A 23,607-nucleotide genomic window follows, 5' to 3' on the forward strand; every position below is an offset into this window, starting at 1 on the left:
ATGGCGCGAGTTTAAATTTTGTCATTTCTATCAACTTCTCTAATATTATAATTGATAAAAGAATTTTAAAAGCACTTGTAGTGTAATTATGCTTAGTTTTATCTTTTGTACCCAATAATTCTCTTTCACACACAAATCAATAATTAAGAGGGAAAGAAGAGATAAGTCGTACACTAAATAATGTCATGTCTTAAATTTGGTGCCTTTTTATGAACACAACATTGAAGATAATGACCAGACAAGCGTACATATGAAGAGTTGTAAGAATCTTCATTCAAACTCTTTCTATCAAATTCTTAAACCTTTTTTTCCCCATTTTTTCTTAACTTTTCTTTATCCATTTCTCCTTTATATTTGAATCAATGTTAATGCTCAAAATTTGGATTTAATCCATTGGATCAAATGGGTTTATTTTAATAAAATATAAAATAATAGTAAATAATAAAGGTTTAATTATTAATTTCATCATCTTACTAGACTCTACAAAATTGAAAATTAATCTAGATTTTGACAAATGACTACAATTATTATTATTTTTTAATTTTAGATTACAAATATCTTATAGTTTTTTGATCTTTATATCTTTCTCTAAAATATATATATTTATATTATATTATCCATACCCTAAATGTGATACATATTAATTAATTTATATAAAAACAATCACTATTTGACTTGATCTTCATTTCCTTCTTATCTTAACATGAATTCAGCTAAATTGTTAGCAATTTGAGTCACCTATCATTATCAAATTGTACCTTTCCTACCCCATTTTCATGTGACCTATCCCCAAGACTTTTTTATTTTATTTTTACAAATTGGACCACCCTTTTCCCCCGATCGTATAAAAATATATTTCTAATTATTATATTATTCCTTAACTATGATTAAAGCATGGCAGTCCATAAAAGCTAAACACCCAGATAGAGAAAGGTATATATTCAAATTTGTATATAAATTTTAAAACACCACAATCATACAAAACCTACACCAATAATCTTATTAATGTCACAACTTATTGTTGGATTAACAATTATTTTTAATTTTATTCTCTTTCAATTTTTCTTACCCAACAAAGCTTTAATTGTTTATATCATGATGCTAATTATAAACCTTAATTTCTGTAAATTTATTTATTTCTTTTGTCATAATTTCTACAAATTTATTTCATCTTACCCAAACAATATTTTCTTTGTCTTCCATGGTACAACATTTGTACTTTTCTTTGCTTGTTGTTATATTTTTAAACAGTTTTATTTACTGCCATATTCAAACAATAAAAGACTTGACTTCATAACCTATTCAAACATTCTATTAATGAAAAAGAAATCAGGATTTTATTTCATAAAAAGAATTGTAAAAGAGTTGTAATAGAAGACAAAAGAAATGTTTGAGCATAACAGTAAAATGGTAAGACATATTGTATTAAGAGGGTAATCGTTAACTTTGAAATAATTAATTTTCATGGACCATAAAATATACATAAGTATTATTTAGATCGACTCGTAAATAATTATAAATTAATTGAACTAAATTAAAAAGTAATTAATCGATAATTAAGTAATTTAAACTGAATAAACTAATCAGATCGAATATTAATGAGTACCCCGATCCTAAAACTATTAGCTTCTATCTTTAATTAATTTCTATTAATTATTAAAATGAAACACTTAAAAAAAGGGTACATGGATACGGCCCCCACTAAAACTGATCATCAGCACTAAAACCAAATAATCATGATCAGACGGTCCAAGATCAAGGTTATGATAGAGACTCTGGAGATGGAGTACGTGTCGCATAATGTTAGGCGCACACCTCTCAAAATAATCTAACTGCACTCACAATAAAAATCCATCCCGCTTCCTTTCTTGCCCTTCACGTTTTTTTCTTAAATTTCAAATTTACCCCCGCCTTATTTCCTTACAATTCCCAATACCACCGAAAATCGTGGGACAGTGGGGGGAAAGGACAACATTATAATTTCACTTTCCTTTAGCGTGTGAAATTAATATTTAACCCACGTCATTAAGGATAAATGATGCCACGTAGGATTCAAGGGGGGATTACTAAGTCCAAGTCAGCCTTCACAGAGGCAAAAAAAATAAAAATGAAAATAAATTTTCGAGCTCTACTAGAAAAGGCCACAGGCAGATTATCTTTCCCTTCATTCTTCCCATCATCCAAAAAAAAAAAAAAAAAAGAAAGAAAGAAAAGAAAAAGCTCCCTATTCACCGTTGCCGGAGAATGTATATCCCGGCGAACAGATATTTTCTTTCTATACGCCATGTTCGCATCTCCGATCATCGTCGCTACGTCTTTCACGAAGAAACCTAACTCTTTTGGGGCTAAAGTAGCTTACCTTTTGGCTAATTAATGTGCATGGTTTTTTTTTTTTTTCCCGTTTGATTTGTTTTTGGGATGTACATGCAGATGTAATCGGAGTCATTAACTGATTAGATTTTTTAGTTGAGTTTTTAAGATTTCAAGATTTTGATTAGAACTGAACACAGAGAAGTGAGGAGGGTTTTAGAGTTTTAGACCGAAAGAAGGGAAGAGAAGCTCTGACCTTTTTTCCGATGAAGGTTCAGCCGATCGACACTGATTCACGGGCAGGGAAAGAAACTGCTCCGGCTCGAGCAGAACCGGTCAAGCCAGTGCTTAAATCTCTTATTAAAAGGCTCTTTGACCGGCAGTTTCCGAGCGTTCTGAGAGTATCAGCAGCGGAGAAGTCGAGTATTGGTGAAACTCAGTTTAGCAACAAAGATGGGACGACTGAGTTCGAGCCGAGTTCGATATGTTTGGATAAAATGGTTAGAAATTTCATCGAAGATAGCCACAACGACAAGCAACCGCCACCGCAGCCGCCTCCAGCTAAGTACGGCCGTAACCGCTGTAATTGCTTTAATGGTAACAGCAACGATAGCTCCGATGACGAGTTTGATGAGTTCAGTGAGTCTTCCAACGGATCACCGCCTGATACTTGCGAAACTGTCAAGGTAAATCGTTCTTAAAAAAATTAAAGAAATGACAGTCCTATTCCCCCCCCCCCCTTTTTCCAACAAAATTTAACAGAAAAATGTTGAAAATTTTAAATTTCAGAGTCTGGTACAATGCGCCACTGTCGTCGAGAGAAACCTCTTAGCTGACACGGCGATGATCGTTGAAAAGAATAAAAACTGTAAACGGAAAGATGATTTGAGGAAGATCGTGACCGACGGTTTACTTTCACTTGGCTATAACTCTTCAATTTGCAAATCAAAATGGGACAAATCTCCTTCTTTCCCTGCCGGTAACTATTTTTTTTTTCTAGATTATTCTAAAATTTGAAAATGTAATCTTAAACAAGTAATTAAAATTTTGATTTCTTGTTATTTTAGGTGATTATGAGTATATAGATGTGGTTATGGAAGGGGAGAGAATGTTGATCGACGTTGATTTCAGATCGGAGTTTGAGATGGCGCGATCAACCGGGACTTACAAAGCGATCGTCCAATCACTGCCGTTCATTTTCGTCGGAAAACCGGACCGTCTCGACCGGATTGTTACGATCATATCGGAAGCGGCCAAACAGAGCTTGAAAAACAAAGGCATGCACCTACCTCCTTGGAGAAAAACCGAGTACATGCGAGCCAAATGGCTCTCTCAATTCACCAGAACCTCTTCCCAAACCGATGACGTTTCAGCCCAAACCGATGTGGAAGAAACAATCTATTCCGGTTGTGGAGAGCTAGACTTAATTTTCGGCGAGGAAAAAACAGCCTCATCGGAGGAAAATTCCGGCGAAATAAAATTACCGGAGAGTCCGGTCACCACGTGGCAGCCACCGGCGGTCAAACCGAAGAGTGTAGAAAGAGGAACTAAGATCGTCACCGGATTGGCTTCTCTGTTCAAAGAGAAGCCGTAAAAAAATTTTGTTAAAATTTTCAGCTGATTATAAAAAATAAAAAAAATCTGGATAATATAAAAAATCGTATAATCTTTTTTTTTTTTTTTGTTCGAAAGGGTTTATTTTCTTTCGTTTGTAAGAGGCAGTAAATCTATTACCGTGCACCGTTGTAATAAAAGTAATTAAATAGAGATTAAAAAAACAAGTAAAATTTTCTCAGAAAATTAAAAGGGTAGAATAAGCTTTGAGTCCCTATATTTTCACTTAGAATTTGGTTTTTAATTTTATACTCCAGAATTTAATTTTTGTTTTGTTTTTAGATTTCAAAATTGAGATTGAATTGTTAACGTCATAATTATTTTTAAAAATTAGATGGTATAAATTTTAAAATAAAAAATTACATAGTAGTCATTTAATAGAAAATAAATAAAGAACTTAAAAATTAATAGAAAAATTAGATAATAATTCAAGTTATATTCTTTTAATTTGAAAAGTAAATGAATTCACCTACATTTTAAATGTACAATAATATAGTCTTATGAATTTAGTCTCTATATCCTATTAATATAAGTTAAATTGAATTACTTGACATTTAAAAATAAGTTGCTCAGGTAGTTAATATTACACGCATGAAAAACTGTTGTTTCGGGTTGTAAAATTCCTCAACATGGTTTATGGGGAGCAAAGTAAAAGGATTAAATTTGAAATACATAAAAAAATATAGGGATGGAGAGCAGAAATAAACCTTAAAGAAAGTAAAAAAAAAAATTCTCAAATGTAGCGAAAATCAGAAACACATTGTTAAGCCTTTCATGATTCGCCTTTATTTGATTATTTATGTGCAAATTTGGTAGGTGTTGTTGCTTGAGAGGGAACAATGGAGTATGCAACTTTATTATTATTATTTTCACTTTAATTTATTTTTTTCTCATCTTTTTAGGATATTGGATTTCAGTTTTTATTTTATTTTTAAATGCTTAACGAGGTGATTGTTTATGACGGCATATAAAAGCCAAAGGAGGCCTCGTGGAGTCTCATTCTTCGAGCATCAAACAAAGTTGATGGATATTGAGCAAATATTTATTTATGATCTTATCGAAAAGCATTTTTAAATTTTATTTCTTTATTCCACGTGTGCAATTTTCCATTGGTTGAATGTTGAAGGTTCCTATTTTGACTGTCTTGGTGCCTTGCAGACACTTCAATCTTCAAACAAAATGAAAGAAGTCAAAATTGGGTTCATAATTATAATTTTCTTTTTCGACAAAAACGAGGCATTTTTAGGGGGAGAATTCATAAGAATAGAACCCTTTGGGCACGGCTTAAGGGAGAAATTAAAAAAATTTGAAATCTTTTATGAAAATTATAAACAAGTTAAAAGTTAATTTTTCCATTCAGGTGGTCCGAGTTCCTGCCAACCCTTTAGTGTTGCTCATATATGGTATTAATATTAGTATATTTGTTCGATTCTATCTCCGTCTAAAATATGAATCTCAAATTTTATTCAAGTCTATTAATAGTCGAACTTATTTAAATCTGCTTGTATTATTTTTCAGTTTTCAAAATATATATCTTTTACTCCTATTATAAATTTATTCATTTATTAAATTTATAAACAGGATTGACTTAATATTTTTTAATATTTATATTATAATAACATATATTTAATTTTTTATATGATATAAGTTACATAATATATAAACAAACAAACAAACAAACAAAAAAATAAATTTGAAAACTAATCAAGCTGGATCAAATTTTAAATATTGAAGCCCGAGCTTAGTCCATATTTTAAATAATCCTGAGTTTTTGTCAAAACTTATTTTTCGAGTCTAACATTTATCAAAATCTTTTCAAATTTCAGCCGAGCATTCAAGTTTTGGGGATAACACAACCTTTGAATATGTATACTTGTAAATACATATATATTGTAAGTAATCGTTATATTGAATTAAGTGTAACCGGAACACTTTAATTACACTCTCCAATTCGTATTAAGGTTGAAAATTATGCAGATAAAGCTTTAACGAGTTCCAATTTTTAAAGATGTAATTACATTTCACGAGACAAAACATACCTAAAAATTAAAGTTGGGTATAATTATATCGAGTGTGATTACTATTCTAATTATTTTTAAGTTAAAAAATCCCAAGTTTAAATTTATTACCTCTCTCATACTAATAACAATAAAATTAAAATATATATTTCTTTTGTTTAATCCCCAGCCTGCTGACATTTATCAATTTGTTTAAGGGAAAAATATTTGTTTAATTAATTTTAATGTTTTAGTTACTTTTATAAGAAAAATAATGTATCTCACAATCATTGTCGTGGGCCATTAATCAATAATTTTTATACCAAAGTTTGTTTTCAATGTAACGGTGACCCAAAATTTTAATTTTATAAGTAAACTTTTCTAAATTAATGTTTTATTTTATATATATTAATGTATCATAACAAGTATATGTTATTTTATGAATCCAAATATTTAAAATGACATATTTTCAGATTATTAAGTATGTATAATATTATGAAATATTTACTCTACTATTTTTTTCTACTAATTTTGACATGTTAATAATTTTATTATTATAAAAATTGAGATATTTTGTGTTAATGTTATTTAAAAGTTATATATATTTAATTTTGGTTTTATAGGTTTGGTGGGTCATCCTTTTTCTTCCTTTCTATTTTTATTTTCTTTTTTGCAAAGGAAAAATAATCAAAAGCAAATTGCCCAAGTTGGATAGTAATAATATAACGTCTTCATGAAAGCAACCCCTCACCAACTATTAGCTTTCTCTTCCCACAAAAATGGTCTGAATAAAAATAAAATAAATTTATTTTTATTTTCTTTCATACATTATCCCAAATATTAACATTTCTTTCAACCATTTTCCTTCATACATTATCAATGAAGTTTTAAAATTTTTATAAATAAAATTAATAAAATTAGACAATGTTACGTTATATTAATTTTTTAATATTATATATTATATATTATACAAATATAGCTTTATTGAATCTATTCATTAAGTTTCTTTCCTTATTTATCCACTACGTCTATGGAGTCTTGTATATTGGTGACATGTGGTCCTGTTTTGGTCCCTTTCCCTCTTTAAACTTCTTTCATTTTTGCTTTGTTCTTTTCAATTGTTTATAAGGTAAAGGGATAAAGCCACATTCAATTCTTGAATTTGATAATTTTTTGGATAAATAACATCCAACTCCATTAAATCATTAGTAACTTTATATTTTGGTCACTTAACTTCAGAAGGTTATAAAATAGTCATTGAACTATTCGAAAGTTTTTACTTCAGTTATTGGGCTTTTAAGTTTTTTTTTTTAAAGTCCGACTAGTGAGTTTCACACGGTAATTTGACAATCGGTACGGTATCGATGAGTAGAAGAACATATCTTAGATCCAAGTTGATCTGACAATAAGTGTTGAAGATCGGAGAAGAAAATTATTTAGATTTTGGTTCGTAGATTCATGACGTTTGAAACTATTTCATGAAAAAAGACCGAACTATAGAAGAGAAGGGGAAGAAGATCTTTCAATTGGTATAGGTGGTGCGAATAAAAAATGTCATACAACAACGATTTTAAAAACGCAACTAATAGTTTAGTGACATTGGGTATAGCTTACTCTTTTTTTTTTCCTTCTCAGTTTGATCTTTAAATTTGTTTGATATTGTGCCACATAATCACTTGAAATCTTTTAAAAAATATATATTTTATCTACAACTTTTAAAATTTATTGAGTGACAACATGACATAATTTCAAAATACCAAATCATCGTACCTTAAACAAATTCAAGTTCAGGAGCTAAATTAAAAGTTTTGCCCAAATTTAAGATTATCGAGGAACAAAAACATTTAAAGATGAAATTGAGAAAAGTAATAAATTTAAAGACAAAATATTATTTTATGGTTAATGTAAACCATTGAAAGGTAAAAGAAATTAAATAGACGAATAATCATGAATCTAACTCTTTAATGAATCGTACATCAATTATTTGAATGAAACACTTTTCTCTGTTTTAATTTGTCATTTTCCCGTTTTCTTTTAGTTTTACAATGTTACAAAATTTATAGGTTAAGATGTGGTAACAGCTAAATTCAATTCAAGATTTGAAAAGTTTAGGGCTGATTGTTTTCCTCGTTAAAAAGAAAATTTGATTAACCTCCACACTTGTTTTTTTTTTAATTTGTTTTTCTAATAGATTTAATGAATAAATTCAAATTTTCTTTTCTAATTTCAAAATGTTTCAATCTTTCGACGTTTGTTTATTGAGAAGTTTTTCTTGAGTTATTTTTTTAGATAATTACGTTTATTTTCTTTAAATTAAGAGGTTTTTAAATTTAATATATTATTTATTTTATTATATTCCTCGTATAATTATCTTATTGGGTTATCTAAGTAATAAATTGCATCTCATTAAAAATATTCTACGTTATCCCGTTAATTTTTTAACGACACTTTCATTAAATCTATTAAAAAACAGATTAAAAAAAGTTGATGGCCATACAAAATCCACCCATTGGTTAAAAATGTTCACCCCATTCCGATGGAATAACAAGAATTGTATATTAATACACGTGAGTTATACCAAAAATAACAAACAACATATAAAAAATATAATTGAGTTAATAGATAATATATGTAAAAAGAAATTATCAATGTATAATATTTAAAAAAACCGAATAATGGAATATTCCTCCACTAATCAATTAAAACATTGGAAATGGTAGATTACTTCAACATTAGAGAAATTAACTCTGTGTTTTTCCAGTTGAAAAATTAAATTATCTACAAAGCCCAAATAAGTTAAAGAAGGGTTCTTGAATGCATAGGATAGTTGGTTGGCATTCACCACCAATTCACACCAACAAAATGCAACGATGCAACTATTCTTTAATTTACGAGCATAGCTTATACTAACATATTTAAAAACTTTAATACAATATCCGATTAAGTCTTTAATATTATTACTAATACAAGAGAACGTGAGTTCGAATGTCTGAAATATTTTATCTTCTTATTTATAGATTAAAAAATGACTATGTGTGTTTCAGATATATATCCATTTGTATTAGTGTAATATTAATAATCAGCTTTAAAACTTTTATAAATTTCCATAAAAATATTTTATGAGTGCAATTATTATTGTTAAATTCAGCAATTAATTTGTTAAAATATTAATGATTAACTATAAGAATAAGGCAAGTTAGAAGTGGAAATCAGGTTCCTTTTGTAATATTGTAGTACTTGATAATAATTAACTAATAATGATAACATTTCAAAGCAATAAACTATAATTAAATCCAGGTTGCATCTTGCAAATCAAGCAACCACCCACTTTCATCTTTCTTTTAGATGTAATCTGTATTTGATCAGATTATGTCAATAATATATATACATATACATATTTATAATATATTGCAGGTGGGATATCAAAGTTGATAATTCCAAGATAAAGCTGGCTTGGATTAACACTGAAGATTTTGTCTTGCGTTGTGGAGATCCTTTTAAACTTATGGGGTGTTGTTGGATATCGTAGTTACATATTATTATTTACTATCATGATAAGTTGGTCCAAATTAAAAGTGATCTGATTTTGTTAAACTTTTATTGGGCTTTAATTATTAAATAAAGTATAGGTCAAAAATGTGTAGATATTCTAGTAACTCTAATCAAATTCTAATTAATGATGGGCTAATTAGGAATTAGAACTAATTTGACAATATTATAAATATTAGGGTTATGGTTCCCAAATTACATACAAAATATCTTTTCTAATATCCCATCTTTAGCAAAGAGAGCAAATATTTTTTGAATTTCTTGTGTGCTAATTTGGAAGATCAAATCCCCAAGATTCGGAAAAACTTCAAGGAATTCATGGATCCAGGTACGCTTTCGCATCTAATTTTATTCTTGATTTATTTTTGATGATTTGACATAATAGATCCTGATTTATTAAGTTTTATTTTAGATTTATTTTACAATTCTAATAGCTGCTTCTTATAGATAATATCAGCTCCTACAATCAGATAATATTAAATAGGTTGATGTAGATTATGATATAAGCATGTTATGAGAGAATTAATGATGTTACATTAAGGGATAATAAACCCTTGTTGAAGGAGGGAGAATGTCATGATCCTAAATAGAAGCCATCGATCCTATATCATTTATGTATTAGAGTTGGTCTTGTAAGTTGGTATATATATATATTTTTATATTATTATGATTGAACTTAATCTATGATCTTAGGAAAAGTGAATACCCGATCAATAAGTCACCGTTTAGAGTTTCAAGTTGGTAAATACAATGACATTTCGTATTTTCATTTATAGTTTTACCATTCAACCCTTAAAATTATGTTTTTCTTTACTTCTATTCAACCACTTGAAAGATTGTGGGGTCAAATGAACCCTAAAAGGAAAAAGAAAATAGTTATATATATTTTAATTTAATATAATTGTCCCCACAAAAATTAAAAATAATTCCCACAAAAATTTGATCCAACCAAAATTTATGAAAAAAATTTATTTTATATAAAATAAATGAATCTCTCTTCACCCACTAAAATCTCCAAAATCTCAAATCCTTTTATTTTCTTTCAACATTATCATTGTACTCTCAAATTCCTCTTTTTCTCTAGAATTTATTTAAGAAAGGTGATCAATCTTTTAATACTTTCAAAATTTTGAAGTTCAAAAGGCCTTGTCCAGTTCTTAAATTTGTTCTGGACGAGGATTAAATACGAAACTATTATTATGTGTATCTTACTTATGTTCGAATGAGGGTTTTGCACCTATTGACAAATAGAAGTTGATTTGTCTTGATCAAATTTATTCATCTGATTTTTCTCCACTTAAAGTTGTTGCACTTGATAATCAAATTTGAAAGGAATTCAAGATCTTGCTAAGAAGATGGTTGATACAAAAAATAACATTGCTTATCCATTGGTATATTGCCTGGCTAAGTTAGCATTGATTTTGCTAGTTGTTACAACAAGTGTGGAAAGAGTCTTTTCTACAATGAAAACTGTGAAAAATCATTTGAGGAATCGAATTGGAGATCAATGGATGAATGGTTGTTTGATTACATATGCTGAGAAATACATTTTTAACAATATTGACATAGAGAAAATAATTCAACTGTTTCAACACATGATAAAACATAATAGAAAATTGTAAAAGAGGTACGAGTTATTTGAATTTTTTTGATGTACCTTCCGTTTAACTATTGTTTCAATAGTTTTGTAACAATTTTACATTTAATCATATATCGATTTATTAAGAATTAATGTTATACATTAATTGTTATTTTAAAAATTTACCCCACAATTCAAATTTTTAACTATACCCTTTCTTTTTATTTAAAGAAGCTATAATTTGAGAAATTAAAATAAAAACTTATTAAATTTAAAATATATTAAAGAAGTTATAGGTTTTAAGGAAAACCGTTTAGGCCATGTATCCATCTTATCCAATTTTGATGGATACCAAAATACCGGAGAGATCATAATTAAATTACAAATTCTCTCCCAATTATACTAAATTTATAATTTTATAATTTTTCAATAAATTTACTAGTAGTTCAATATAGGTATATTTATTTAATTTTTATATCCATACTGTTATTTAAATTCTTGATTGAGTTGATGTCACTCTCAATTCGTCACCAATTCGGAATGTCCTTCCGTAATTAAAATAAGTTATATTATTTGAGAATACTTTAATAATTTTTATTTAAAAAACTAATAAGAATATGCATATATTAGGATTTGAAACCGAACTAATTGCATTTGTTAAGCCTTTAATTTACAACTCAACTAAAGTTTTATTTTGATACTTTTAAACATTTTAATTTTATTATGTACACCTTATTATTACTTTCACCAATTATATATATAAATATACTATTATTTAGGCTTCGAGTAAGTTAGTGTCATCCTCAACCGGGTCACTAACTTAGTTAGAAAAATTAAAGAAATGACTTTTGTAATTAAAATAAGTTATATTATTGATATTTGAACCCAAGTAATTACAACAGTAAAATCTTTGATTTGCTATTCAACTAAAATTTTATTTTAATATTTTTATACATTTTAATTTTAGTATGCACACTTTATTACTTCTATTTATATTTGTGATTTTTACATATGATAATCTCGTATCCGCATTCGTCTTGATTACTTATATAACAAAAACCCTAGAAACATTAAATGGTTGTATTTGGTGTATGTGTTCCCACTACTTTGTGATCCATAAAATCTGGCAAACAAACTGGAAGAATGCTTTTCGAGGCCCAAGTGTCATTGGGTTTAAGTTGATTTTTTTAAGAGAGAAACTAAGATTTAGTCTTTAATTTTAGTAATTTTTTATCTTCATCCCTGAATTTTTTTTGGTATACATTAGTCTCATAACTTAGGAGTTTTTTATAATTTGATTGTTAAACATTGATTCCGTTAAGGAATGGTCATACGACACTCTGAGATTATATCACTTTAGATTTTATATAAAATTTTAAAATTTTCAAGTGATATTGTGATACGATCTTAAAATGTCACCTCATTATATTATAACAAAATTTAGTTTTAAAGATTAAATTAAAAGAACAATTTCTATAACAAGGATGATTTAGTAAAATGCGCCTATTTATATATTTAGATTCTATCAACCAAATACCGAAATATTATATTTCGACTAAATGAACCAAATAGGATAATGTAATATACCCGACATACCCAACTCTTAAATAAGAGGATAATGTAACCCACGTCCTCCTACAGTGGCAACAATATTGCATCGAGCTAAGACTGAATCGACCATTTCTATTTTTTTTTTAACTTTATTAAAAAATATAAAAGATATATTTCTTCATATTTAAATAATTATGATATTAAATGCATCTATATCACATTCATAATATTTATCACATGGAATATTCAACAAATTTATACACACTACCAAACCTAACATAAAAAAATCAACAATCGAAGTTCATATTATCTATCACTGGACTAACCCATTAATTTTCCTAGGACTAAATTCAGATAAATTAAATAAAAGACTAATGTATCAATTTTATAAAATAAGAGATAAAATTCATAATTATACCTTTGTTTTTCCATATAAGTTGAAGCCACAGCAGAAACGATCGAAAACAAAAATGGAGGTAGACGAGGCCATCTTGGAAACCCTACAACCCTCTCGATTCCTCTCCTTCGCCATCCCAAACCCTAATCCCACCCTCAATCCCTCACTCGCTTCCCCACTCATTCGAATCGCTGTCCTCGACTCACCGATTCAGCCCTCCTCTCCTCTCATTCCCAGTGTCGCCGCCATGATCGTCCCCAAGCACCGCGAGTCCGACTGGATCTTCTCGACGGAGTCCGGTCATCTCCAACTCCTCCTCTCCTCCCCTAACATCCAACGCCTCATATTAATCGGACAAGAACAACAACCAATCATCAACGGCTCTAGTTCATCTTCCATTTACCGCCGTTGGATCGATCCCGATTCCCTAAACAACCTGGAGATTTCGCTAAAGCCACTGGTAATTGCATTATCTCCTAAAAGTTACTTCCATAATGAAAACTTGGAAGTACCCTTTTTGTGTTATGAGGATAATATTGTTTGTAGCTTAGTTTTAGAGAAATGTATTGGGAATTTTGTTGGTGAAATGCTTGTTGAAGATGTTGAGATAGAGGGTAGTGATCAAAGTAGGGAATTTAGGAGGAGATTAAGGTTTAAACGGATGCCTAATTTGGTTCAAACAGAGATTCGAATTGTGCCCAACAAGGTTTCTTGTTTGGATTCAGTTGATATAGGAAGCAGTAGTATAGAGTTTAGCCCTGATTTGGGGGTTTTGGTGCATGCTTATTTGGTGCCAATGGTGGCTAGTCTTGCTTTGATCGGGTCGTGCATTGAAAAGCATGTTGAATCCGGGTTAAGACCTAAAGCTTTATGTCTTGGTGTTGGGGGTGGAGCTCTAGTTGGGTTTTTGCAAACACAACTGGACTTTGAGGTTGTTGGTGTTGAGGTTGATGAAGAGGTGTTAAGGGTTGCTCGCAAGTACTTTGGATTGGAGGATGGAGATTTAGTTCGGGTTCAAGTCAGAGATGGTATGGAATTTATGGACCGACTTGCACATGGAGATGTTGTTGGTAACATCGTTCCTCAGTTTGATGTTATTATGGTTGATTTGGATTCTGATGATCCAAGAAATGGTGTTAGTGCTCCCCCAATAGAATTTTTTAGGAGGGATGTTCTTTTGGCTGCTAGATCGGTTCTTCGTGAATCCGGGATTTTTGTTATTAATGTGATCCCTCAAAGTAGATCGTTTTACGAGAAGTTGATACATGAATTTCGGGAGGTTTTCCCTGAGTTATATGAAATCAATGTTGGAAATGTAGAGAATTTCGTTCTCATCGCTGCTAAGGCTTTGCCTTGTTCGTCTTCAAGTAGTGATTCTGAAAATAAATTCCTTACAAAATTGAGACTGGCGATTTCAGGAGCATATATGGATTCCATTAATAGAATTGGAGATGCAAGCAATTAATATGCTCATTCAAATTCAGCCATATCAACTTTTAAGATTGTGTTCAAGGTTAGAAATTAGCATCGCTATATTAGAATTAGGGTTTAAGCATGACTTGGCAGTTATGGTTTGCCATTTTAAAATTCTTTTGAGGTTGACAAAAATTAAGACCCGAATGCAATCTGGATCTGCCATGTCGGATCACCTTTTCAGTTCCTTCCTTTGGCTTTGGAGTAAGCCAGTTCATACCACAAAGAACTGCTCGGCATATTCCTGAACCTGTAAAGTGTCATCCTCGATGGCTCCATGCACCAATCCATGGCTCAAACTTCTTCTCGAGCTCATTTAACGTGGCTCTCCTTCCTGCTTGGATGCAAAAATGCCCAAAAGTTTATTTGAAATCTGAGATGTATATGGCGTAGTCTTCATTTTGAAGACTTTCCTCTCAACTAAAGTGATGGAAAACAGGAGTTGTTCAGACATGGGAAGAGCAGGGTGGTGAAGTTGGTTTTGAGGGCTCCTCCGGCAACGGTCATGAGGCCTTTCTATAGGGAAGCAACGATCTTTTTGGTGTCGTTCTCGCATTGGAAGCTGCAGTTGTAGCATTTGTCGATTTATGGGTACGTACAGTGTGGATGACTTGGTATTTCAAGTGGCAGCGATCAGACAACCCAAGTGACAGCGATCAGACAACCGGTTCGAGTTGGTAATCAAGTGGCAGCGATCAGACAACTGATTTGAGAGGAGCATTGCGGCACCATCCATATGGAACAGGCAGTTTGAGACCAGCATGGATCGGTGGTTGCCCAACAGTTGAGAGTAATGTTCCCATCCTCACCACTATGGCATAAGAGTTGGGGTTGCACCTATAAAAATTGGACCATAACATTACAGTCACTAGTACTTCAACAACATTTCAAACGGTTCGAAATTGAGGTTGGGATAATTTCGGGTTCACGATATAATAATTATGGGTACAGCTGGAATTTAGGATTGACGCCTTTTCATTTTTCATTGACTATACCTGTCTTTCCTTTGACTCAGTTGGCCTATTAAATTCAAGAGCAGACATACTTGATTGACTGTTGGCACATTTTCATACTTCAATGTGGCTGGCCTACTTGGCCAATTGCCAGTCCCATGTGCTATGTAGGAGAGAAATAAATGCACAATTTTTTCATAGCCTATGATTCCATTGTTTAGTGTTTGGATACAGGTGTATTCTATTGTTGTTTGGGTATCCTAAATTAAAGACCATTTAAACTTACAAGTAGCATTTATGTTATACCACGGGCAGTTTAGGAATGCTATTTAAAAGTGTTTTTTTTTGAGAAAATGTACTTTTGACATAAGAATATTCCTAAACAAGCTTGTAACATCCCTTACTCGAGACTGTTGTCGGAGTCAAGCACGAGGCATTACTTAGCTTATCTTACTAATTTAGAGCATAAAAATTTTACTTTGAAAGTTAATTTCACTATTTACAGAAAACCTGTCCAATTGCGCAACAGTTACTAAATTGATTATAACTCGAGCTACGGGACTCGAAATTTAATTCCGTAAATTTTCCCTAAAACTAGACTCATATATGTTCTTACCATCAAATTTTTAGAACTTTTGCCTTAGCCAATTAGTACCGTTTATTAGTTAAAGTCTCCCTTGTTTCACCATTCGACTGTTCTGACCTCTTGTTACTAAAAATAAATTTTCTCATTATAGGATTTTTCATATGGTGTTCCGACTTGTTCCTACAGAAAATAGACTCATTAAGGAATCTAAGAATATAAACTATAACTCATAACCATTTTTGTAGAATTTTTAATGACTTTCTAAACTCACAACAGGGGACTCCAAAAACAGATCTGACCATGTCTCACTAAAATTCACATATCTCAAAATATAAAATTCCTTTTGCTAAACCGTTATTTTTCCATGAAAATAGACTCAACAAGCTTTAATTTCATATATCATTCACCCTCTAATTCATTTTATACCATCCTAGGTGATTTTTCAAAGTCACGTCACTGTGCTGCCTGAATTCTGTTTCTCTACAAAATTTTACCCATTTCATGATTTCCATGCATAATTTATCACCTAGACTCTTATAACAACAAACACCTTCATACTTAACCATTTTTAATAATCATTCATCATCAAATACTTACACCTCATTCTTTAGCAAAATTATAATTACAAACATGCAAAATAACTAAATCCCTATACATGCCATAACTCAAACGAGTTTCATCATAAAATACCGAGCAGTTGTGGTTGATAGTGTAGACGATTCCCGACTTCTTTAGGATCCTTGAAGTAGCCTTGCAATACTATAAGAGAAAGAGAAATAAAAGAAGTAAACATAAAGCTTAGTAAGTTTACTAGCAAATAAATAACAACATTAAACACAAATAATTAAACTCAAGTGTCTATATCTCTAGTTTACTCTTTAGATAATCTCATTCTAGTTCTCTTGCTTGTTTTCTTAGTATACTTGTATGCATAACTTACTCTTCTCTTGCTGCATCATTGAATATCAATTGATAATATAATAAATTCTTAACTCCTATAACTTACCTGAGCTTGCCATTTATGTTTTTAACTGAACTTTCCTGAACATGATTCGTTTATTAGCCCGTTGAGTTACATTGGAACAATAAGGATACTCGGGTCTTTTCTGGTAAAAACATGCCAAAGCCATGTCCCATACATGGTCTTACATGGGATGTTCTCATGTCGGTTTCCATGCCATGTCCCAGACATGGTCTTACGGGGGACCTTTCATCTCGGTGCCAACGCCATGTCCCAGACATGGTCTTACATGGGACCTCTCATCTCGGTGCCCATGCCATGTCCCAGACATGGTTTTACAGGGGACCTCTCATGATCTCAAGGATGCCAATGTCATGTCCCAAACATGGTTTTACATGAGATCTCTTTACCCAAATGTCATGACATTTGTATCTAGTACTTTCCTTATGTATCAACGAGACTTTTTAATATTAATTCTTTATCATTTTATACTTGAATCAACATCAAATAAATTCATGGAATAAATTCATAGTTGCTGGAAAATAGTAGCATTAATAATAATTATTGAAATATTGCATTTATTTACCGTAAACTTACATCAGTACCAAATATAGCCCAATTTACCAACTTAGTCTTCAACTTTATTCTTCCCTTTGTCTAACCTCGAGTTTCGTTTTTCTTGATCTAAAATAGAAAATTTAACTTATTTAATACTCACATTCATCAAAACAGCCCTCGACTCTAACTTTTTCAAAATTATGATTTTGCCCCTAAACTTTTACATAATTACATTTTTGCCCCCAAGGCTCGGAAATTAAATTTAATCTCATATTACTATGTTTTATGACATGCTGGACATTTTTATCTTCTATGACAACATCAAATTCTCACTCTAACACTTACTTATGTACATTAGGGATTTTTACCGATTATGTCAACTTACTCGTTTTCGCTTAAAATAGGCTAGCAAAAGTTGTTTAACATAATTTCTAGCTTCATATTCTATCATAAAACATCAAAATAAACACTCTTCACCTATGGGTATTTTTCCAAATATAAACCCTAGGTTAAATTATTGCTAGAATAAGCTAAATTAAGCTATCGAGACTCTAAAAACGTAAAGAACATTAAAAACGGGGCTTGGGATCACTTACTATGGAGCTTGAAAGCTTGAAAATCCTAACTATGGCTTCCCCCCGCTGATTTCGTCCAAATGAAGAAGATGAGCATAATTTGCCATCTTTTTCCCTTTTAATTCATTTTAATTACTAGATTACCAAATTGCTCCTAACTTAAAAATTTTCTATTTCACTTATTTCATGTCCATTTTTGTCTAACAACTTAATCAATGGTCTAATTATCATATAATAACCTCCAATTGAAAGTTTCATAACAATTGGACACCTCTAACATGTAGAACTCAACTTTTGCACTTTTTACAATTTAGCCCTTTTGACTAAATTGAGTGCCCAAACGTCAAAAATTTCGAACGAAATTTTCACGAAATCATTTTGTGAAATCGTAGAACATAAAAATATAAGAAAAATAATTTTTTTTCTTATCGAATTTGTGGTTACGAAACCACTATTCCGACAACCTTAAATTTGGGACATGACAAAGCTTCTTTTTTAGAGAAAACAAATGTTTCTCTCAAGTTGAAATTTTGCCCAAAAATAGTCTTTTCTCGAAAATTTTAGCTTCTTTCTAAAAGTTGTTTTTTTTCTCGAAAGCACTTTTGAGAAGCATTTCTAAATTATGCCTATATTCTAGAAGTGTTATAAGGTTAGATTATTTGATGGATTTTATTTAAATAAGGATAGTTATTTAGTGTATTCATGGTGAAATTTTTTAATCTCATAAATGGAGTTAAAATTTTTATCAAGTATTTTTGTTTAGTTTTATTTGTTTAAATACAACTTTAAAATAATCAAATTTTTTTCAATTCGCTTGTAAAGTTAAAAAACTCTGCTATCATTGTATTGGATAATAATGCTTTAAATATATTTTCAATTAAAAATATAGTTTATTTTCTTGATATTATAATACTATTAGGGTTAATTTCACGGATAACATCAAACTATGAGCTATCCAAAATATTGTAGTTGAGTCCTCAAAATATTATTATCGTATTAATTAAATTAAATTCAATTGTTTGCTTAGGGTGTACTTCATAGATTATTGAAATTTTAATTTTAACATTTAATTTTATATGTATTTGACAGCTATAATAAATTTTGGCTTAATTTAAATTTTTAACAAAAATTATTGAATAAAATAGCTAGATAATTACTTATCGCTCAATATGATATTAAAAATATTAAGTTGGTTTTAATTTTAAAAAATCATATATTCAAAATAAATTATATCTTTACTTTCTTTTAAATAAATGAAATAATCATATTGTTGTATTTATTTTTATCCAAAACTATTTAAAATAATATATTAATTTATAATATATATAAGCACGAGCTTGTGCATCATACTACTAAATTCACATCTAAAATAATTATAATATTTAATTTATAATTATTAGTTAAAAAGTTGAATTGAAAATATAGGAAACTTGTATAATTATAATTTACAATTATTAGTTAAAAAAGTGTGCTAATTTTATTGATGTAAAATAAAGTTATTAGTTGAATAGAATTTTAAACATTTTAATTATCACTTAATTAATATTAGAGTTATTTATGTTAATTAATTATTATTTTGAATAATGTTACTTTGCATTACATAAAGTAAAACCATATTATATGTAGAGCATGTTAAAATGCTTTAATTATTATTTAAAAATTTCTATTCTAATATTTGAATTGATAAGTTAATATATTTAAATTATATTCAATAATTAAAATTTAAAAATATTATTTTACTAATCACACATGACATTAGAAGCTAGTAAAATTAAAAATATGAAACAAGTAAATTCTAAAATTCAAGATTTTTTTTACCTTAAAAAGAATTCAAGTTTTTTTATTAAACAGCAGTTAAATTTTTACTAATCTAATAAACAATTTATCAAATAACAGATTAATTGTAAATTTAGGTAATATATTCATTAAAAGAATTTTTATTTTATTTTTAACCCAAATATTTTAACATTTTATTAGGTGAACTGACTCAAACAAAAGCTGTTGGGCAGAGATAGTAGGAACAATAATTCCAATAACAATTGGTTAAGAAAAGAAATAAGCAAATTTGTTTTCTACAACATCAATAAATTTTTATAACACTAAAATTAAAATTAAAATTAAAATGAAAATGAAAATGATATATATATATATATATATATATATATCTTCAACTTGGAATAAATTAATCTTCAAATCAACACACAAGTAAACATGTAAAAAAAATAAAAAATAAATCATAGTTCTAATAATCACTAATTATGTCCTCTCTTTCTCTCTACTGTCTTCCTTTGAATGATGAAAATTATGTGGCTTTCTGGGAAGAAGAAGAAGAAGAAACAGTGGCCACCTTAGGCACATAAACCGGATATTCATCAATTTCATCAATCCATGGACTCTTCTCCTTTGCTGGATTAATGGTCTTCAGTGCTTTCCATACAGCACTGTTGCATTTAAACCCTGACCCGAATGCAATCTGCCATGTCCGATCACCTTTTCGGATCCTTCCTTTGGCTTCCGAGTAAGCTAGTTCGTACCATAAAGAACTGCTCGACGTGTTACCGAACCTGTAAAGTGTCATCCTCGATGGTTCCATGTGCCAATCTGAGAGCTCAAGGTTCTTTTCTAGTTCATCTAACACGGCTCTCCCACCTGCATGGATGCAAAAATGCTCGAAAGCTAGTTTGAAATCCGGGATGTATGGCCTGATCTTCATTTTGAAGACTTTTCGGGCTACTAAAGTGATGAAAAAGAGGAGTTGTTCGGACATGGGGAGGACTAATGGACCGAGGGTGGTGATGTTGGTTTTGAGGGCTTCGCCGGCGACCGCCATGAGGTCTTTGGAGAGGGAAACGCCGATCCGTTTGGTGTCGTCCTCACGTTGGAAGACGCAGTTGTAGCATTTGTCGTCGGCTCCTTTGTGGGTTCGTACGGTGTGGATGAGTTGGTACTTGGAGCGGCGGCGATCGGATGACCGGTTTGATAGAAGGATCGCGGCACCGCCCATACGGAACAAGCAGTTAGAGACTAGCATGGATCGGTCGTTGCCGAAGTACCAGTTGAGAGTAATGTTCTCCATGCTCACCACCAAGGCATAAGAGTTAGGATGTACCTGCGGTTCAGAAAATTTCGAATTCAGCTTTTCATTTTTAACTAATCAAAACAGGAGCAGTTACCCTTTAATATGGTTCACCTACTTGGCCAATTGCCAGGACCAAGCACATGTGCTATGTAAGAGAGAAATAAATGCACCAAATTTTCTTAACCTGTGATACATTTCCCTTGTATTTGGACCCCAAACGTGCATTACCAAGTCATATTAAGGTAAAAACATCCTCATCCAACTCGACTTTTAAATGCTCTAATTATCGAAAATTACGGACAATAGCAAACTAAACCCTAAAAATGAGATTCAACATACCTGTAGCATTTGTTTAGCAAGGTCAATAGAAATCAGCCCAGCACTGCAACCCATTCCACCAAGATTATAGCTCAAAATATTGCCTCTAAGCTTATATCTATTAACAATCATGGCGGAGAGCGACGGTGTAGGGTTAAACAAGCTACAATTCACCACAAGGATACCGATATCCTTAGCCTTAACACCAGTCTTCTCCAACAGCTCATCAATGGCACCAAACATCACTGCCTCCGCTTCTTTCCTTGCCTCCGCCATACAAGGGTTCGGCGGTACACGCAACACCGCCTCAGGCAAATACGTCTTTTGCCCTAAACCAGACCTCTCCAGTATCTTCTTTTGAAAAGCCAAGTTCTCTTCAGTGAAACTTCCAGTAAGACCCGATCTCTCCATGAAAATCTCCCTGGTACAAGTCCGTTCAGGCTCCGGCTTATAACAAGCGAAATCCACCAAATAAACTTTCCGGGGACGGCTCATGAAGTAAAGGGTGGCTAAAAAAACCAAAAGGCCTGAACATAAAGTAACAGAGACAAGATTGAACTTGAGTTGGTCCCATAGTTGAACCAAATCAAGGACCGTGAGCGTTGAGAGATGAGCTGAAGCAATGGCTAACAACGGCACCAGCATTAAATACATGGCGTTGGAGATTAAATAATGGTAGCCGAGCTTCACGTATTTTAGCCTCACTGAAAGAAGAAAATTGGGGAGATTGTTGTTTGATCTTGTTTCGTTTGATGAAGCTGTGCTTTGAACATGAACTGGGTCTGGATTCATGCTTTTCTTACTCGCTTCTGTCATCTTTTTTTTTTTGGTATAAAACAAAGTTAATATGAATATTCAAGCAAAACCCAGATTGAAAAGTTGCTGGGAATCAAGAAAAAATGAAAAATTTCTTGCGTTTTCGGTTTCGAATTCGCAGAGAAAATGAAGGAAAATGTATGAATGAGTTAATGAGTTGCTTGCAGTTTGGGGGAAGAGGTTTAGTGGAGAATTTAAAGAGGTAAGGGGGGAAAGAGAGATGGGAGGATACAACTACCCCAACGAACTTTTAATTGTTAACACGCCTTGGCATTGAATTCGCCAACCCGGAAAATTATTTATTTTATTTTCTCTATTTTTGTTTTTTTTTATCTTATGGAAATATTTTATAATGATTTACTTTTCGGCCTTCTCGTAATTAGGAAATTTCAGATTTGCCACTCTTGTATATTGTGTATGTGATTTGGGTGCATGGACCAAGGGTTTACAACTTGGTCAATTTGCTCAAATGAATACTGATTTAGTACGTATCTATCTATAGTACTATATATAGTAGAAAATTTTCATATTTAAATTCGGATTTGAAGTAGAGATACATCATGTTTGAAAATAGGAGGATAATACACTTCAGCATACTCGAGCTCACGTCTTCTTGCATTGGAAACAATACCCATACCAATTGAACTAAGACTCAAAAGGTAATAAAATCATAATTAAGTCTTGCTCCATTCAAATTTAATAATGCACCCCAAAATTAAATGAGTATTCTGATCATCGATTGGATAAGTCTAACTCAAAGTTTAGCTCAATTAGTGTGAAGCCAAAATGCTATAATATCAATTTTTTTAAAAAAAATTAAATTATTTATGTTGGAATTTCGGATTATGTTCTAGAAATCAACAAATGTGATGTTATCAATTAATGTTTAATGAGTTGGGACCAAATCCAGGACACTTCACCCGCAAGCAAAGCATTTTTAGATATCAATAGTCCGCCACACTTTAAGAGTATGAAAGTTTTTATAGGTATTAATCCCTCACTTTAACCTTAAGACTTTATACCCGGATTTGACTATATAAGAGCCCAACTATTAAAATGTCAATGATATTAGGTACTAAATCATGATCACTATCAGACCTCTCAATCTGTACCCCTCAATCCCCTCATATTTCCACTTTCTCACCATTAAAAGCTTGCCATAACAATGCTTCCATAAGCCTGCTCCATGTCCAAGAAAGAAAATCTAACATCCAGTTTTGATAATAGAGCCAAATGGAAAAGCTCCAAGTCTCTAAAACCTATACCACCATCTGTATTTTGGTGTTGGTAA

General features: G+C 31.0%; 3 protein-coding genes across 3 annotated transcripts; 2 read left to right on the forward strand and 1 right to left on the reverse strand.

Moving 5' to 3' along the window:
• Positions 1–2,170: 2,170 nt before the first annotated feature.
• LOC105800564 (uncharacterized) lies at positions 2,171–3,968 on the forward strand. Its single transcript, XM_012631764.2, has 3 exons — positions 2,171–2,996; positions 3,100–3,289; positions 3,378–3,968. Exons 1-3 carry the CDS (start codon positions 2,577–2,579, stop codon positions 3,902–3,904), a joined length of 1,137 nt encoding a protein of 378 aa, XP_012487218.1. The 5' UTR covers positions 2,171–2,576; the 3' UTR covers positions 3,905–3,968.
• Positions 3,969–13,035: 9,067 nt separating this feature from the next.
• LOC105800566 (uncharacterized) lies at positions 13,036–15,714 on the forward strand. The gene has a single exon (XM_012631766.2). The coding sequence runs from the start codon at positions 13,071–13,073 to the stop codon at positions 14,460–14,462; it is 1,392 nt and encodes a 463-aa protein (XP_012487220.1). The 5' UTR covers positions 13,036–13,070; the 3' UTR covers positions 14,463–15,714.
• Positions 15,715–20,265: 4,551 nt separating this feature from the next.
• LOC105800565 (3-ketoacyl-CoA synthase 11) lies at positions 20,266–22,496 on the reverse strand. The gene is made up of 2 exons (XM_012631765.2): positions 21,522–22,496; positions 20,266–21,212 (listed from the first exon to the last, which is right to left on the reverse strand). Exons 1-2 carry the CDS (start codon positions 22,314–22,316, stop codon positions 20,406–20,408), a joined length of 1,602 nt encoding a protein of 533 aa, XP_012487219.1. The 5' UTR covers positions 22,317–22,496; the 3' UTR covers positions 20,266–20,405.
• Between the last annotated feature and the right edge of the window lie 1,111 nt (positions 22,497–23,607).

Source organism: Gossypium raimondii, chromosome 9 (genome assembly GCF_025698545.1).
Source record: "Gossypium raimondii isolate GPD5lz chromosome 9, ASM2569854v1, whole genome shotgun sequence".
Classification (NCBI taxonomy): domain Eukaryota; kingdom Viridiplantae; phylum Streptophyta; class Magnoliopsida; order Malvales; family Malvaceae; genus Gossypium; species Gossypium raimondii.

Bases quoted from the DNA above. Each gene is read 5' to 3' on its own strand.
- LOC105800564 (XM_012631764.2), top strand. From the start codon at position 2,577: ATGAAGGTTCAGCCGATCGACACTGATTCACGGGCAGGGAAAGAAACT. The intron at 2,997-3,099 runs GTAAATCGTTCT...TTTAAATTTCAG, and splicing joins ATACTTGCGAAACTGTCAAG to AGTCTGGTACAATGCGCCAC. The intron at 3,290-3,377 runs GTAACTATTTTT...TTGTTATTTTAG, and splicing joins ATCTCCTTCTTTCCCTGCCG to GTGATTATGAGTATATAGAT.
- LOC105800566 (XM_012631766.2), top strand. From the start codon at position 13,071: ATGGAGGTAGACGAGGCCATCTTGGAAACCCTACAACCCTCTCGATTC.
- LOC105800565 (XM_012631765.2), bottom strand. From the start codon at position 22,316: ATGACAGAAGCGAGTAAGAAAAGCATGAATCCAGACCCAGTTCATGTT. The intron at 21,213-21,521 runs GTATGTTGAATC...TCTGAACCGCAG, and splicing joins TTGCTAAACAAATGCTACAG to GTACATCCTAACTCTTATGC.